Genomic DNA, 13,610 nt, shown 5'->3' with positions numbered 1-13,610 from the left:
CCAGTGGTCCCCAGCCTAACTCACATCAGAAGTCCTCTCTGTGATCCACGAGGTCTCACCTGATCTGGCCCTGTCACTTCTCTCACCTCACCTTCTCCCACGCTCCCCTCCACCACTCATGTTCCAAACACACTGGCCTTCCCACGTGCCAGACACACTTCTATCTCTGGGCCTTTGCACTTTCCCCCTCTACCTATTATGATAACTGAGAGCAACCTGGGGCTTGAGCATTTGAAATGTGATTAGGGACTAGGGAGTTTTAAAATTTTTAAATAAATTTTGGCGCACCTGTGTGGCTCAGTTGGTTGAGCATCTGACTTTGGCTCAGGTCATGATCTCACAGTTTGTGAGTTCGAGCCCCATGTTGGGATCTGTGCTGACAGCTCAGAGCCTGGAGCCTGCTTTGGATTCTGTGTCTCCCTCTCTCTCTGCCCCTCCCCTGTTTGTGCTCTGTCTCTCTCTCAACCATAAATAAACATTTAAAAAATTTTTAAATAATAATAAGGATAAAAATTGTATAAATTTTAAATAATTGAAATGTAAAAATGAGCAGTGTAAAATGTTTTTTCCATTGAACACAATTTTATTGTTTTGGTAGCATTACCAGATTTCAAAGACTTCGTAAGAAAAAAGAATTATAAAATATCACATTATTTCTATATTGGTTACATATTATAATGATAGTATTTGGGGTCTATAAGGTTAAACAGTAAAGACTCAATTATTAAAATGAATTTTACCTGTCTCTACTGTTGACTATTAGAAAGTTTAAAATTAATTTTTTTTTCAACGTTTATTTATTTTTGGGACAGCGAGAGACAGAGCATGAATGGGGGAGGGGCAGAGAGAGAGGGAGACACAGAATCGGAAACAGGCTCCAGGCTCTGAGCCATCAGCCCAGAGCCTGACGCGGGGCTCGAACTCAAGGACCGCGAGATCATGACCTGGCTGAAGTCGGACGCTTAACCGACTGCGCCACCCAGGCGCCCCTAGAAAGCTTAAAATTAAAGCAGCTACTGAGGATGAGACCTCTGCCCAAATGCCAAAGATTTCTCATTGTCGATATGTCAGGAGGGAATGTTGAGGCCACTTTTTAGGCAACAGGCTTGAGCAGTGGAAACTTGAGTGAAGCAAAAGGGCCCACAGTGACCACCAAACTGAATGCAGTCTCATTAAGTGACCTGCCTAGAAATAATCATAGGCCCTAACTGACCAATGGGCTTCCCTCAACCAGGCGCAGTTACCAAAAAAAGGAAAATTCCTTATGTCGCCATACTTCATCACTCCGCCCTGTAACTATAGTCCCTCACCACCGCCTCATGGCAGACAGTCTCTCCTTTGCTGTCCTGGCCGCTGCTCCCTTGCAGTGTATTCAATAAACATGTCTCCTGTAAAAAATAATAATAATAAAATAAAATTGTATTTGTGCCTCATGTTACATCTGTCTTGGACAGCATTACTCTAGGAGTCCTGTGGCTTGTTTCCTCACTACAATTTGCTCTAATCACTTAATTACAACATAATGACATAATTATCTCCCTGATGCCTTCCTCAACCACCCTAATTAAATTGTACCCCCTTTCTCTTTGGCCGCTTTAGTTTCCTCCTTAGCACTTAATCACCAACTGACCTATTACAGATTTTACCTAGTTTTTAAAATTAATTTATTATTATTATTTAGTATTATTATTTATTACAGATTTTATTTACTGTTGATCTCCCCTATAGAATGTTGGCCCCATGGGGACAAGAATTTTCACCTGTTTTGTTCACTGCCCTGGTCCTGCTCTTTGACCAGGAACTGACTCAAAGCACTCAGTTTTGAATGAATGAATGAGTGGTACAGATTTGTCCCATTACTTGGTCAGTTGGGTCAGAATTGCCAAGACTCTGCTGGCCCTATTTATGGTGACACCAGGGAGACCATGCCTTTTCTTGGTTGGGGACAGCGTCTTGGTGTGGACAATATGCACTTGATGTGAAAACAGGTCAGGTTTGTGTTCTGGTTTTTCCAGAATCTGCTGCTTCCTGCCCCTCTCCCTCAGTGTCCATTCCCCCTTCTGGACAGCTCCTTGGTTTTCTTTGGAGACTCACTTCTCCCCCATTTTCAGCACATATGATTCAGGGAGGGCTGACAGCAGCCCCCAGGAAAGCAGGTGACACGGGCCAGGGGAGCCAGCTTTGGGCTGTAAGGGAAGAGTGATTGTCCTGTTGGCTGCTGAATTGGTGGGATGTATGCTTAGAGGTTTTGAGGGGCATTCTGGCTACTGCTAGGTAAGAGTGAAGCCAAACCAGAGGAAAGAACTGGGAGAGATATCATTTGTGCCCCCGGATCCAGCTGTCCTTGCAGCCTGAACTTTTCAGTTATCCCCCCCAAATCAGTTCCCATTCCACTTAAATCAGTGGGAATTGGGCTTCAGCCTCTTGTTCCCTGTGTGGCCTCGGGCCAGGGCTTCCCCTTTATAGCCTCAGCTTCCATTCTGTTAAGTGGGGACACACCATTGGGTGGTTGTGAGCATTAAGGAAGGGATGTGTGTTTAGTGTACATCCAGGAGCCTCGCAAGGGTTCTGCCTCTGTTCTTGAGTCTAGTCCTGTTGAGTCTAGTCCTCTTGTCCTGATAGCATAAACTCTGAGGAGAAGATGAGCTTCGACACCTGAGGCTGGGGACTAGACTACAGGACTGAGCCCTGACAATTCAGCTTGGTGTCATCAGGACCCTGGGGAAGGGGGGTTTCATAATCCTACATCAGGGATGGCCCAGCCTGGGAGCCCACCATGTACAATGTTTGAATGGAGAACCTGTACGGATGCACCTGTGCCTCTTTGCCTGAGGAGCCTTGACAGGCAGAAGAGACTGGAAGTGGTGGGGAGTTAACATCTCCAGGAACAGTCCTTAACCAATGAGAGATGGAAGCTGGTACATAAATGGCACAACTTCTTCACCCTTTTGGTGGACCAACTTTGAGTGTGTCCCACACAGTCTTGCAGAGGTCCCTAGTGGGATGGTGCCCCAGATGCCCAGAGCAGCAACCAACTCATTAACTCCCTTCCCTGGCTCACTTTCCCACTCCCCTATCAGTCTGCCTAGGGGTCACCTCCCTAATAAACTACTTGTGCTTGAATCTTTGCCTCAGGGCCTGGGGGACCCCAATCCAAGATGGGCTGATTCAGTTCTGTGTTGTACACTCAAAGCAAAGAGATCTGTGGAGGGGGCTGCCCAGACACCAGGACTGCATCCCAAATTCTGAATTTTCAAACACCCAGTATCCTCTGAATGTTTGTGCCTCCCTCAAGATTCATATGTTGAAGTCCTAATACCCCAATGTATTAGGAGGTGAGGCCTTTGGGAAATAATTATGTTGTGACAGTGAATTCCTCATAAAAGGAATTTGGAATCCTTATAAAAGAGAGCTCCCTGCCCCTTCTGTCATGTGAGGACATAGTGAGAAGGTGACCATCTATGAAGCAGAAAGCAGGCCCTCATCAGATAGCCACTCTGCTGGCACCTTGATCTTGGACTTCCCAGCCTCCAGAACTGTGAGAAATAAACTTCATTGTTTATAAGCCACCCAGTCTGTTATTTTGTTATAGCAGACCAAATGGACTAAGACACATCCTTGGACATTGACCATTTATTACATATGTCTGGGCCATGTTCTCAGATTGGGGGCGGACCATTGACATAGCTGAGCACCAGATGAGGTGTCCTGGCCAGTCGGGCAGGAGAGCAGCAGGACCCCCCTGACGGTGGCAGGAGCAATGTGGCACCCACGAGGAGAAGGAAGAGGAGGAGAATGAGGAAGGTCAGGGACCACCTGGATGCAGGAGGAGGGGCTCTGTGAAGAGAAATGCAATGTTGAAACTATGGTGCGCTGCCACTATGAGCCCCTGTACCCCCCACCCCCAGACCCATCTCCCGAGCATCTCACCCAGGGTCTACCTCCAACATCACATCCTGCAGGTTGGGAGATGCCTGCTTCTTGTCCTAAGGGGAGACAGCAGCCAGCAGCAGAATGGATGGAAGGGACACTTACTCTGGACTCTTCCTTCCTACCATAAGACCTATGGGGCTGAGTTTATTTTTCCTTCTTTCCTGGAACCCTCCCAACCCTCTCCGGTGTAGTGGATATCTGTGCCTGCCCTCCATCCAGTCTTCCTTCTCCTGGTAACAGTGGCTCAATTTGTACAGTGGGTGGAGGGTATCATGCCGACCCCCTCTCAGCCCTTCAGGTTCTTATGTGGCTGACCCCACACGTCTCCACTTCCATGACTGGGCATGTGAGCCAGATCTGGCCAATGAGAGCACTCCATCAGTTTGGCCACTGTGATTGGTTCAGGGTGCAGGCCATGACCCAAGCTGGGCAAGTGGGAGGCAGCCCTGGGACACTGCTGCCAGCAGGTAGGTGGCACCCTGCTTCTCCTTGGGTGGGCATACCAGTGGGAAATGAGTATTCAGTATTGGGCGAGTATTGGGGTGGCCATTTGCTGAGAAAGAATCCACCTTGGAGAAGTAGAGCCTGAAAGAGGAAAGGACTGAGCCCTGACAGCATTTGAGATCTCTTCAGCAGCACCCAGCCTTGTCAGTTACATAAAAAAAATTACATCCCCTTGTGTAATTCCATTTCGGTTAGGTTTCTGTCACTTGCCATCAAAATTCCAGAGTGATACAGCTGGCTGAGGACCACCTCACCTGAGGCTTCCGGAGCAGGGAGCGTCTTCGCTGACCTGCTAAGTGTTTCCGGTGGCTGAAGCCCGACATGAGCATGTCCTGTGGGGAAATAAAGGTGTGGGAGTTCTCAGAGAACTAGTGACAGACACAAAGTTGGGCAAAGGCCAAGACGGGGTTGTCACAGAGGTGAGATTCTGGGGGAAGAAAAATATCTCAGGGAGAGACAAGAGAGGGACAGAGCCGAAGAAACCGAGAAGAGACATTACTTATTCATTCACTCAACAAATATTTAATGAGGGTCCATTACATGCCGGCACTGTTCTAGAATCTGAGGATGTGGTGGGCATGCAAATAGGAAAAGTCCTGGCATCCCCGGAGCTTATATTCTAGCAAAGAGAGACTGTACATTAATAAATAAATGTACGATGTCAAGATGTGGTAAGTGCTGTTAGAAAATAAAGAGGTTAAGGAGTGATAACGTTTGGAGATCAGGACAGGCCCCTCTGAAGAGGTGAGATTTGGGGAGAGACGGGAATGAAGTGAGGAAGTGAGCTGGGCATGTGTCTGGGGGCTTTGAAATAGGAGTGAATTTGGAATGTTTGAAAAACCAGGAGGCTGAGATAGAGGAAGACACAGAGACCGAGAGAGGCAGGGGGAGGGAGGGAGGACAGCACTGAGACAGCAAGAAAGAGACACTGAGAGAGACAGAGGGAGACACAGAGCCACTGAGACCCCCTTGAAAGGGAAGTACCCTACTAGGAGGCACACAGAGGTATCCCAAGGGTGCCTGTGGAGGAAGGGTGTCCCCTACCTGCTCTCACCTCAAGGCCTTGTCCCCTGCCCTCGGGGACCCTGTGGCCACATAGCTCACAGGGAGCTCCTGGTGTCCAGGCTGTCTTTCGCCCCAAGGGCCTGAGGCCTCCAACATCCCCTGCCGGGTCCCACTCCAACTCTGCAGGAGTAGGGAGGCCACTGGGTGCCCAGGGCCCCCAGGCCCCACCAGGTCCTGGCCCGTCCAAGTCCCCCTCAACTTCCAAGTCCTGGTCCAGTGTACTGGCCTCCTCGAACACCTGGTCAGAGGACAGAGTCATGGGGGTTGTGGAATTGGTACCTTGGGTGGGGACTGCCAGGGTGGGCCATACCAGGCTGTAGCTGACCAGCTGGGCCTGCAGCCACCACAGTCGCCGAAAGATGCCGTCTCGGTGGGCTCTGAGGGCCCTCAAGACCTGCTCCAGGGATGCCCAGGCCTGAGGCTCACTCCGCTGTGCCAGCCCCTCACCGAATGCCAGCAGTGCATCTACACGCTCAGCTGCTCCACATAGGTCTGCCTGTAGGGCCTGGGGACAGAAGGTTGGACACCACTCCCACCCCCCACCCACACACCAGGAGCACCAGAGATCAGCTCCCTGGAGTTATATCCCTTCCCCCTTCTCTTACCCAGACACCTAGAACATGGAGTAAACGCATTTCCCATCCCAGGAAGCTGGTACCCATTCCTGAGGCCCCGCCCACCCTCCCATACCGATGCCTCCCACTGCCCACCTGCAGCTGGACCATCCCGCTCTGGGCTGATGCCCAGGGCCCCAAGCCTTGTTCTAGGTCCTGCAGCCGGAGGCCCAACCCCAACAGGCAAAGGGATAGGCTGTCCTGCTCAGCCTCCAATACTTCCTGGCCAGAGATGAGGTGCTGGGGAACACAGGGGACTGAGTCAGGGTCGGTGGGCCAACCCAGACCTTGCCACCCCTCTTCCATTGCCACCCCTCTTCTGCAGGTTCCTTCTGTAGCAGAGTCCATCTCTGGTCTGCACCAGGGCTGCTCCCACCTGGAGTCCTTCCCAGTGGAGCCGGGCCTGGACAGAATCTCCAGGTTTTCAAGGCTCCTAGAAGTGTGGACATAAGGGGCCTGGGGGTCTGAACAGAGAGTGGGTGATGGGGCTGGATATCCCCACAAGGAATGGGACTTCACCAGGGTCAATGACGAGCTAATTCTCTCCCAGTTGGCAAAATAATAAAGATTTTCTATAGTGATTGGTAAAGAATCATTTTCTGGAGTGTCCCTCCCCCCACAGATGCCCAACACTTTTCCCGAATCATCACCTCATGCCCAGTTTGGAGGCCAAATTCTGGGGGAGAGGAGGTGGGGGCTGGCACAAGGGGGCCTGGATCACCTCAGCTCACCTCACGGTGTCTGCCCCCAGCTGGGTCCTCACTGGAAGAGGGTGCTGACAATCTCAGGGGACCAGCAGCAGGCTCAGTGCCCCTCAGCCCACCCTGGAAGTGTTCGGGAGGGTCCAAGGAGTCTTGCCCCAGTTTCTGGGCCTGTTCTGGTCTGGGAGGTAGGAGGCATTGACAGGCCTCTGGCTGAGCCTAGGTGTCCATTATCCACCCTACCCTACCCCTGTCCTTAGGTGCCCCTCCCATGTCCCTAGGTGATCATAGCCATAGTACCTTCCCCCCTCAAAATGCCCCTGCTACTGCCTCCACCCTTTTGGGACCTAAGTTCCAAAGCCCAGCCCCTACCTGATTCTCTTCTCTCCAGATGCAGGGCAGATGGTGCATCTAGCAATGTCCAGTTCCCTAGGGGCTCCAGCGGGGTAGTTGAGGGGCTCTGAGGGGAATCTAGGGCCCAGAGGTGGGGGGAGGGCCATAGCTGGGAGCCTGGAGACAGAGAGTCAGTGAGGATCCCCAGTGAGAGCTCTTTTCCTGGCCAGGGGCATCCCCCCAGACCTCCTCAGCAGGACTCACACAGGCCTGAGGCAGCCAGAGGCCTGGGGGGCAGGCTCAACTCCACCTCCTCACTAGCAGAACTAGACTCAGGTCATTTGATGCCCGGCTCAGGTGGCAGCAGCACCACTTAACTCCTTCTTCCCTAGCCTGCCAGTTAGCGGAACCTCCCAGGTTCACCCCACTCATCCCACCTAAGGGGTTTCCCGATACAACCCTGACCCCTCATGAGCCATGGATTCTGCCCCACTCAGGGACCTGTACATCTGACCCCAGGACCCACACCATCCAAGGTCCCAGACACCGTACCCCTCAGGAACCCGCATCTGCCCCCGCCCCACCCGCCCCCGGCCACTCCATCCAAAACCAAAGAAAGATTTTTGTTGGTTTATTTGAAATGGGGCCTCTTCCTGTAGTTCCCACAAAGTTACCGGGAAAATAAATAACCCGGGGGGGGGGGGGAGGGGGGAGCCATCTCTGCCCCAGGGTTCCAAGGTCACAGGGTCACAGCTGTCAGGAGGTGGAGAGCCCGGGAATGTGAGCAGGGCGGCGCCTGGCATCACTTGCTGAGCAGGAGGCCGGTGCGCAGCACGCGGGGCACCCGGCGGATAGTCAGCGAGACGCGCGTGCCACGGACCAGGCTGGCTCCCGGCCGCGCAGATGGGCAGGCGGCGGCGTTGGGTGGCAGGGAGGTGGCGTCCAGCGCATCTACTCGGGCAGCTGCGATGCCGTGAAGGAGGCGCGTGTAGGCGGTGCCACGGAGCACCAGGAGGCTGCGCGGTTCCAGCAACAGCGAGGTGGTCGGCCGGGGCGGGGACCGGGGCTGCGGGACGGGATGAAGCTCAGCGGGCCCCTCAGAAGTCAAGGGGGGTAGTGGTCAGCAGAATTTAATGGTCAGCGGGGCAAGGGTCAGCGAGTTCCCAGGGGCAAAGGCTGAGGGGCAAGTGTGCTCCCACGGAGCTTTGCAGGGGAAATCCTACGTGTCTCAGTTAGTGGGGGGAGGGGGGAAGGGGGGCGGGGAGCGAGGGCAAGCAGTCTCTTCGGAGGGGGCAGGAACGTGTTTGCAGATGGGGGTGTCTAAGGGAATTGCAGCTGGGATCCCCAAGGGGTTGGGACTTAGACCCAGGGATCTGCAGTCCTAGGAAACGGTGGAACTGGACTGAGGGTTTGGCTGAAGCTAGGAGGGGTGGGGGTTGGGTAGTAACAGTGAGGTGGTGAGGAGCCAGTATGGTCTGGGCCTGTCTGCAGACATCGGGATGCTTGAGGACACCCACACTCTGGAAGGGGATGTCAGCCTACCCAAGAGCATGTAGGGCTAAAAGGAGCAGCTGGGTGTTCAGGGGAGTTTCTGTGAACCATGAGGTATCAGAAATGCATCACTGAGAGAAAGGTCAGGGAAGCCACTGTCACGAGCAACCCCCACATAAGGGAGTCAGTATATCTGGGGGGTCCTTGAGCAATCAGTCATGGGTTGAGGCCCCAAGAAGAATCTGATGGTGTCCTTCAAGGCAGATCTACACTATTGGAGTGGCAGAGAGGTCTGTGTTGGTGAGCCTTGTGCAGCGGGCAAAGAGAGGATGTCTAAGAGGATGTCAGGAACAATCATGAGTAAATGGTGTTGGGGTATCCAAGGATATGGGTGTCTGTTGGGAGTATTGGGGAGTCTTACTTAGGTTATATGGACCTTGGGCCATTGGAGCACTCTGAACATGTGGGGCCAGGGGATCTGTGGGGCATCGGGGCATTCATTTAGCAGGTGAGGCTACTGGGGTGTCTATAGATATCATTTCTAGGGCACCCTGCAAATGGATGGGTCTGGAGTCTGGGAGGATATGGTGTGTACTCCTTGAGGGGACCGGGGAAGGTGTCTGGGAGAGTATCAGGGGTACCTTGGAAGCAGGAGGGACTGGGGCTTCTTGGAGGATGTGGGATGTCAGAATGCCCACGAGAGGCTGGGGCAGTGTCTCAGGGCCCACCTGCTCTGCGGGGTCATCGTCCTTTGGCTGCCGCGGCTCGTAGAGGTCCAGCATGGTGTGGGAGCCCAGGCTGATGGTGCTGACGGTCGGGTAGTAGAGTGGCCCGTCCTCGTGGGGCTGGGGAGTGGGCACCAGGGCTGGACAGGGCAGGAGTCCACACACCCCCCCACCCTCTGGGGCTCAAGGAGGGCACCCCAGCTTGGGATGAGGTGGTGAATGCCTGGTTGGGGTATGTGGCTGCTTAATGAGTAGAGGTGGGTCAACATAAGGCCCTGCCCCATGGTGGATCGGAAGTCTGGGGGTCGGGGTGAAGGTGTGTGGTTACCATGATGCCCTCCCCAGGCAGATACTGGTTCACAAGGACGTGGTTGGCTGGGAGACCTCCAAAAAGGCGGAGGTCAGATACTTTGTCCACGTAGCGCTGGAGCCACAGAGGCAGCCGCTCAGGAACCATCCCCCGGGGATGGGGGAGCCCACCTGGGAGAGGGGAATGGGGTCCTGAGGACACCCAACCAAGGAGCCCTGGCACCTGGAACCCCCATTAGGGATATTCTAGTGGTTGGCAGTACTCTGACCCTTGGGAACCTGTGACTCTGGAGATCACTACCCCACGCCTCCAAGGCTTCCTGACTTCTCCAAACCCCTGGACACTTTGAGATATCCCAACTTATCAGGAAATCCCTAACCTCTCAGAACCTCCACTCACCCCTCAGAATCCTCCTGGCCCTGGGAACCCCTTGAGCCCTCATGGACCCACTCAGTGTCTTGACTATCCAATCTGAGTCACCTGCCCCAGCCTATATCCCCAAATCACCCATGCCCCCAAGGCAGGGACACTTACCCCAATTCTGTAACTTCCTCCCAGAGAGCTGGGTCCACTTTGGCTTTGGGGCATTGAAGACCTAGGAGGTGGGGAGGGGATCAGTCCTTTTTCAGGACCACCCTCACTGATCCTACCACCCAGTTCAACATAGGGCCCTCTACTTGGGGTGGAAATGGGTCATCTCAGAATCTCTGGGATTATTCTCTGAGATAGAATGTTCCCAGGATTGTGTTGTTTGACCTCTACCCTGTGTCTACCAGGGTCAAGGAAAGGAACCAGAGCTACACAATCGTGGTCTGAAACTACTCAGAGCTCTGGGCTGGACTGGACTTTTTTAACCCAGCAAAGTGTGCACTCTGTAATTTCCTGAATCCTGGGCTATCTCAGCACAGCCCGACTTCTGGAACCTCTTTGCTCCTATCACCTGAGGGAGAAAATGTGCTAAGCTGGGCTGTCTCAGCATAGCAGAGAGTACTTTGAAAATGCTCCACTGCCGGGTGTCTGGGTAGCTCAGTTGGTTAAGTGTCTTGGCTCTTGATCTCGGCTCACATCATGATCTCACAGCTCTTGGGATTGAGCCTCGCTTCAGGCTCAGAGCTGAAGAGCAGAGCCTGTTTGGGATTCTCTCACTCCTTATCTCTCTGCCCCTCCCCCACTCACACCTCTCTCTCTCTCTCTCTCTCTCTCTCTCTCTCTCTCAAAATAAGAAAGAAGGGCGCCTGAGTGGCTCAGTCGGTTAAGTGCCTGACTTCGGTTCAGGTCATGATCTAGCGGTTTGTGAGTTAGAGCCCCGCCTTGGGCTCTGTGCTGACAGCTCAGAACCTGGAGCCTGCTTTGGATTCTGTGTCTCCCTCTCTCTCTGCCCCTCCCCTGCTCACAATCCATCTCTCTGTCTCTCAGAAACGAATAAATGTTTAAAAAAAGGAAGGATGGAAGGGAAAGAAAGAAAACTCTCCACAGCCAAGATCCCAAAGGTCTAGAACAGGCAATCTCCAAGAAATATGTACTCTATTCGATAATCTCATTCCTTTCACAGTTATGGGGCTGGAAGGGGCTATCTCAGCCCCCCAGAGTCTGTGTTCTGTAGCTAACTTATTCCTGGGACTCAAACTAGACAACACTAGTTGAGATAGCACAGGGAAGATCTGTGCTCTACGACTAACGGTCTGAGACTCCAAAGGATCTGAGCTTTTTAAATTCTTCTCTCCCTAAACCTTAAGAATAGGGGCGCCTGGGTGGCGCAGTCGGTTAAGCGTCCGACTTCAGCCAGGTCACGATCTCGCGGTCCGTGAGTTCGAGCCCCGCGTCGGGCTCTGGGCTGATGGCTCCGAGCCTGGAGCCTGTTTCCGATTCTGCGTCTCCCTCTCTCTCTGCCCCTCCCCCGTTCATGCTCTGTCTCTCTCTGTCCCAAAAATAAAAATAAATAAACGTTGAAAAAAAAAAAAAAGAATAGAATACAGAATACTGGGCTATCTCAGCACAGGTGATTTGAGCTTAGTAACCTTATTCCCAAGACTCAGAGTGTATGCTGAGCCATCTCAGCAGAGGGAAGAATTTACTCTGTAGCATTCTGATGCCTGAGTTATGTCAGCACAGAAATCTGAAACTGCAAATTCCTAATTCCCCAAACCTCAAGGGCCTGAACCGGGCTATCTCAGCCTATGTTTATAACCTCCTTTTCTCTATGATAGCAGGATTGGGCTATCTCAGCACAGAGGGTATAAGACTTGTAACCGTGTTTCTAGCATAACGAATCTGATCTCAGTAACATCTGTTTTGAAGGCTGCACTGGGCTATCCCAGCACCGGGAGTCTGAGCTGCATAAGAACTAGCTTCCTCAGAATCAGTTTGGTTTCTTCTAAGCTTCCTGGGAAAAGCTCTGACACACCCCAGCAGGTCCTGAGAGAGGAAAAGGGAAGATGAGGGATGGGTGCTGGATGTCACTCTCCTTCCTGCCAGGATCTTTACTGTAGCCTTAGGGACTCTCACACAGAACCTGGAGATCGGGGAGGGATCTGGGAAGGAGGGAAAAACAAACCGGAAGGGTGTTGGGGTTACCTGTCGAAGCAAATACTCCTCCTCTTCCTTGGAGATGAAGTCAGGGACATAGTAGATTACAGGTGGTGCCTAGGATAGAGATCCCCATGAAGGTGTGGCCCTTCAACCTACACCGGGGCTCTAGTATCACTGAGCAGACCCTCCCTCTGAAGGGTCTCCAGATGTTCCCAAACAGGCTAAGGCCTGAAGTCAAAGGACTAATGCCCATTTTGGGGGTGGGAAGTGGGGGTGAGGGTGGGGCTGTACCCTGAGGGTAAGAATGAATTTGGAGGGAAGGAGCAGTCCAAGCCCACAAACTCAGGAGTCGGCCTGCCTATCCCCACTCTATCCCCCACCCTCTAGTCCCCACCTTCACCCTCTGCACCCCCAGTCTGACAACCTGTTCCACCCTGAATGGTTCCAGGGCTGGGACCCTGGCATCCTGATCCTCCATGGACACCAACTCCATGCACCCAGTCCTGTGGGGGAGGGGAGGATACTCTGAAGTCACCAAGCCTCCCACCCTCAGGCTATGATCCCATTTTCTGCTTTATCAAGGGCCAGGGCCTCACCTTGTCCCTACAGTGAAACTCACTTGGTTTCTAAAACCTGAGTCCTCAGCATCTCAAAAGCCACCCGGACACAGTGAGTACCCAGAACACTGCCCCAAACTTCATCCACAATGGCCCACGAAACTACACATTTCTGCCCCTTAAGCCTCTCACAGAGAATATCCTCTGACCTCACTGGGAGCCTTTCCCAAGAGCTCCACGCATAGCCTCCAGGGCTGCACCCCAAAGCCCCTTCAAACAGTTTGAGATGCCATCCTAACAACTTCAAATCTGCGACCATGAGTCTGGGTCTCTAACAACATTCAAACTCCCCATGCACCCTCCTGCCGCCTCGAGCCCTTTCAGATGCCCCATTCTGAACACACGCGTGCCCCCAATCTGAGTCTCCTCAGACAGGTCCACTCTCAGTCTCCTCGGATCCCCCCACTCCGGACCCCTTCACACTTCCCCTCCCGAGCGCCCCTTCCCTGTAGCAACCTTGGGCCTTTAGTCCGGAGCTTGACTCCTCTCAAACCTTCTTCCCTACCTGAACCCCTTAGACTCTCCACCCCGAGTTTTCTAGAATTCCACACTCTGAGTTTCCCTGGACTCCCATCTGAGCTTCCCTAGATCCCCATTCTCAACCCTCTTGGACACCCATCTCCGCCCCCCAGCCACCCCCAAATCTGACCGTCCACCAGAGTACCCCTCCAATACCCGAATTAAACTACCCCATTCCCTTCCCAGTCACTTCCGCTCCACGTTCCTGACGCACGTTTTCTCAAACCAACGGGAACTCTCAAAGGTCCTAAGGGTCCGCCTTCCACCCA

General features: G+C 53.0%; 2 protein-coding genes across 10 annotated transcripts; both read right to left on the bottom strand.

Moving 5' to 3' along the window:
* Positions 1-3,618: 3,618 nt before the first annotated feature.
* Positions 3,619-7,321, bottom strand: SYNE4 (spectrin repeat containing nuclear envelope family member 4). The gene is made up of 7 exons (XM_043600699.1): positions 7,190-7,321; positions 6,848-6,998; positions 6,213-6,356; positions 5,492-6,007; positions 4,692-4,769; positions 3,931-3,986; positions 3,619-3,837 (listed from the first exon to the last, which is right to left on the bottom strand). The coding sequence occupies exons 1-7, from the start codon at positions 7,315-7,317 to the stop codon at positions 3,660-3,662; spliced, it is 1,251 nt and encodes a 416-aa protein (XP_043456634.1). The 5' UTR covers positions 7,318-7,321; the 3' UTR covers positions 3,619-3,659.
* A 266-nt stretch (positions 7,322-7,587) lies between these two features.
* Positions 7,588-13,561, bottom strand: ALKBH6 (alkB homolog 6). Of its 9 annotated transcripts, none has more exons than XM_043600726.1 (7): positions 13,498-13,561; positions 12,630-12,708; positions 12,251-12,319; positions 10,211-10,271; positions 9,695-9,867; positions 9,370-9,486; positions 7,766-8,216 (listed from the first exon to the last, which is right to left on the bottom strand). In XM_043600726.1, the coding sequence occupies exons 2-7, from the start codon at positions 12,696-12,698 to the stop codon at positions 7,953-7,955; spliced, it is 753 nt and encodes a 250-aa protein (XP_043456661.1). In that variant the 5' UTR covers positions 12,699-12,708; positions 13,498-13,561; the 3' UTR covers positions 7,766-7,952. The 9 variants fall into 9 exon arrangements, with proteins under 9 accessions (XP_043456659.1, XP_043456661.1, XP_043456662.1 ...); XM_043600727.1 differs by lacking the exon at positions 13,498-13,561 and adding an exon at positions 13,472-13,490; XM_043600725.1 differs by lacking the exon at positions 13,498-13,561 and adding an exon at positions 13,279-13,465.
* Positions 13,562-13,610: the final 49 nt, after the last annotated feature.

The sequence above is a fragment of the Prionailurus bengalensis genome, chromosome E2 (assembly GCF_016509475.1).
Source record: "Prionailurus bengalensis isolate Pbe53 chromosome E2, Fcat_Pben_1.1_paternal_pri, whole genome shotgun sequence".
In the NCBI taxonomy this organism is placed as follows: Eukaryota; Metazoa; Chordata; class Mammalia; order Carnivora; family Felidae; genus Prionailurus; species Prionailurus bengalensis.
Note: the sequence above shows the minus strand (reverse complement) of the source record. Positions and strands in the feature narration are given on the sequence as shown.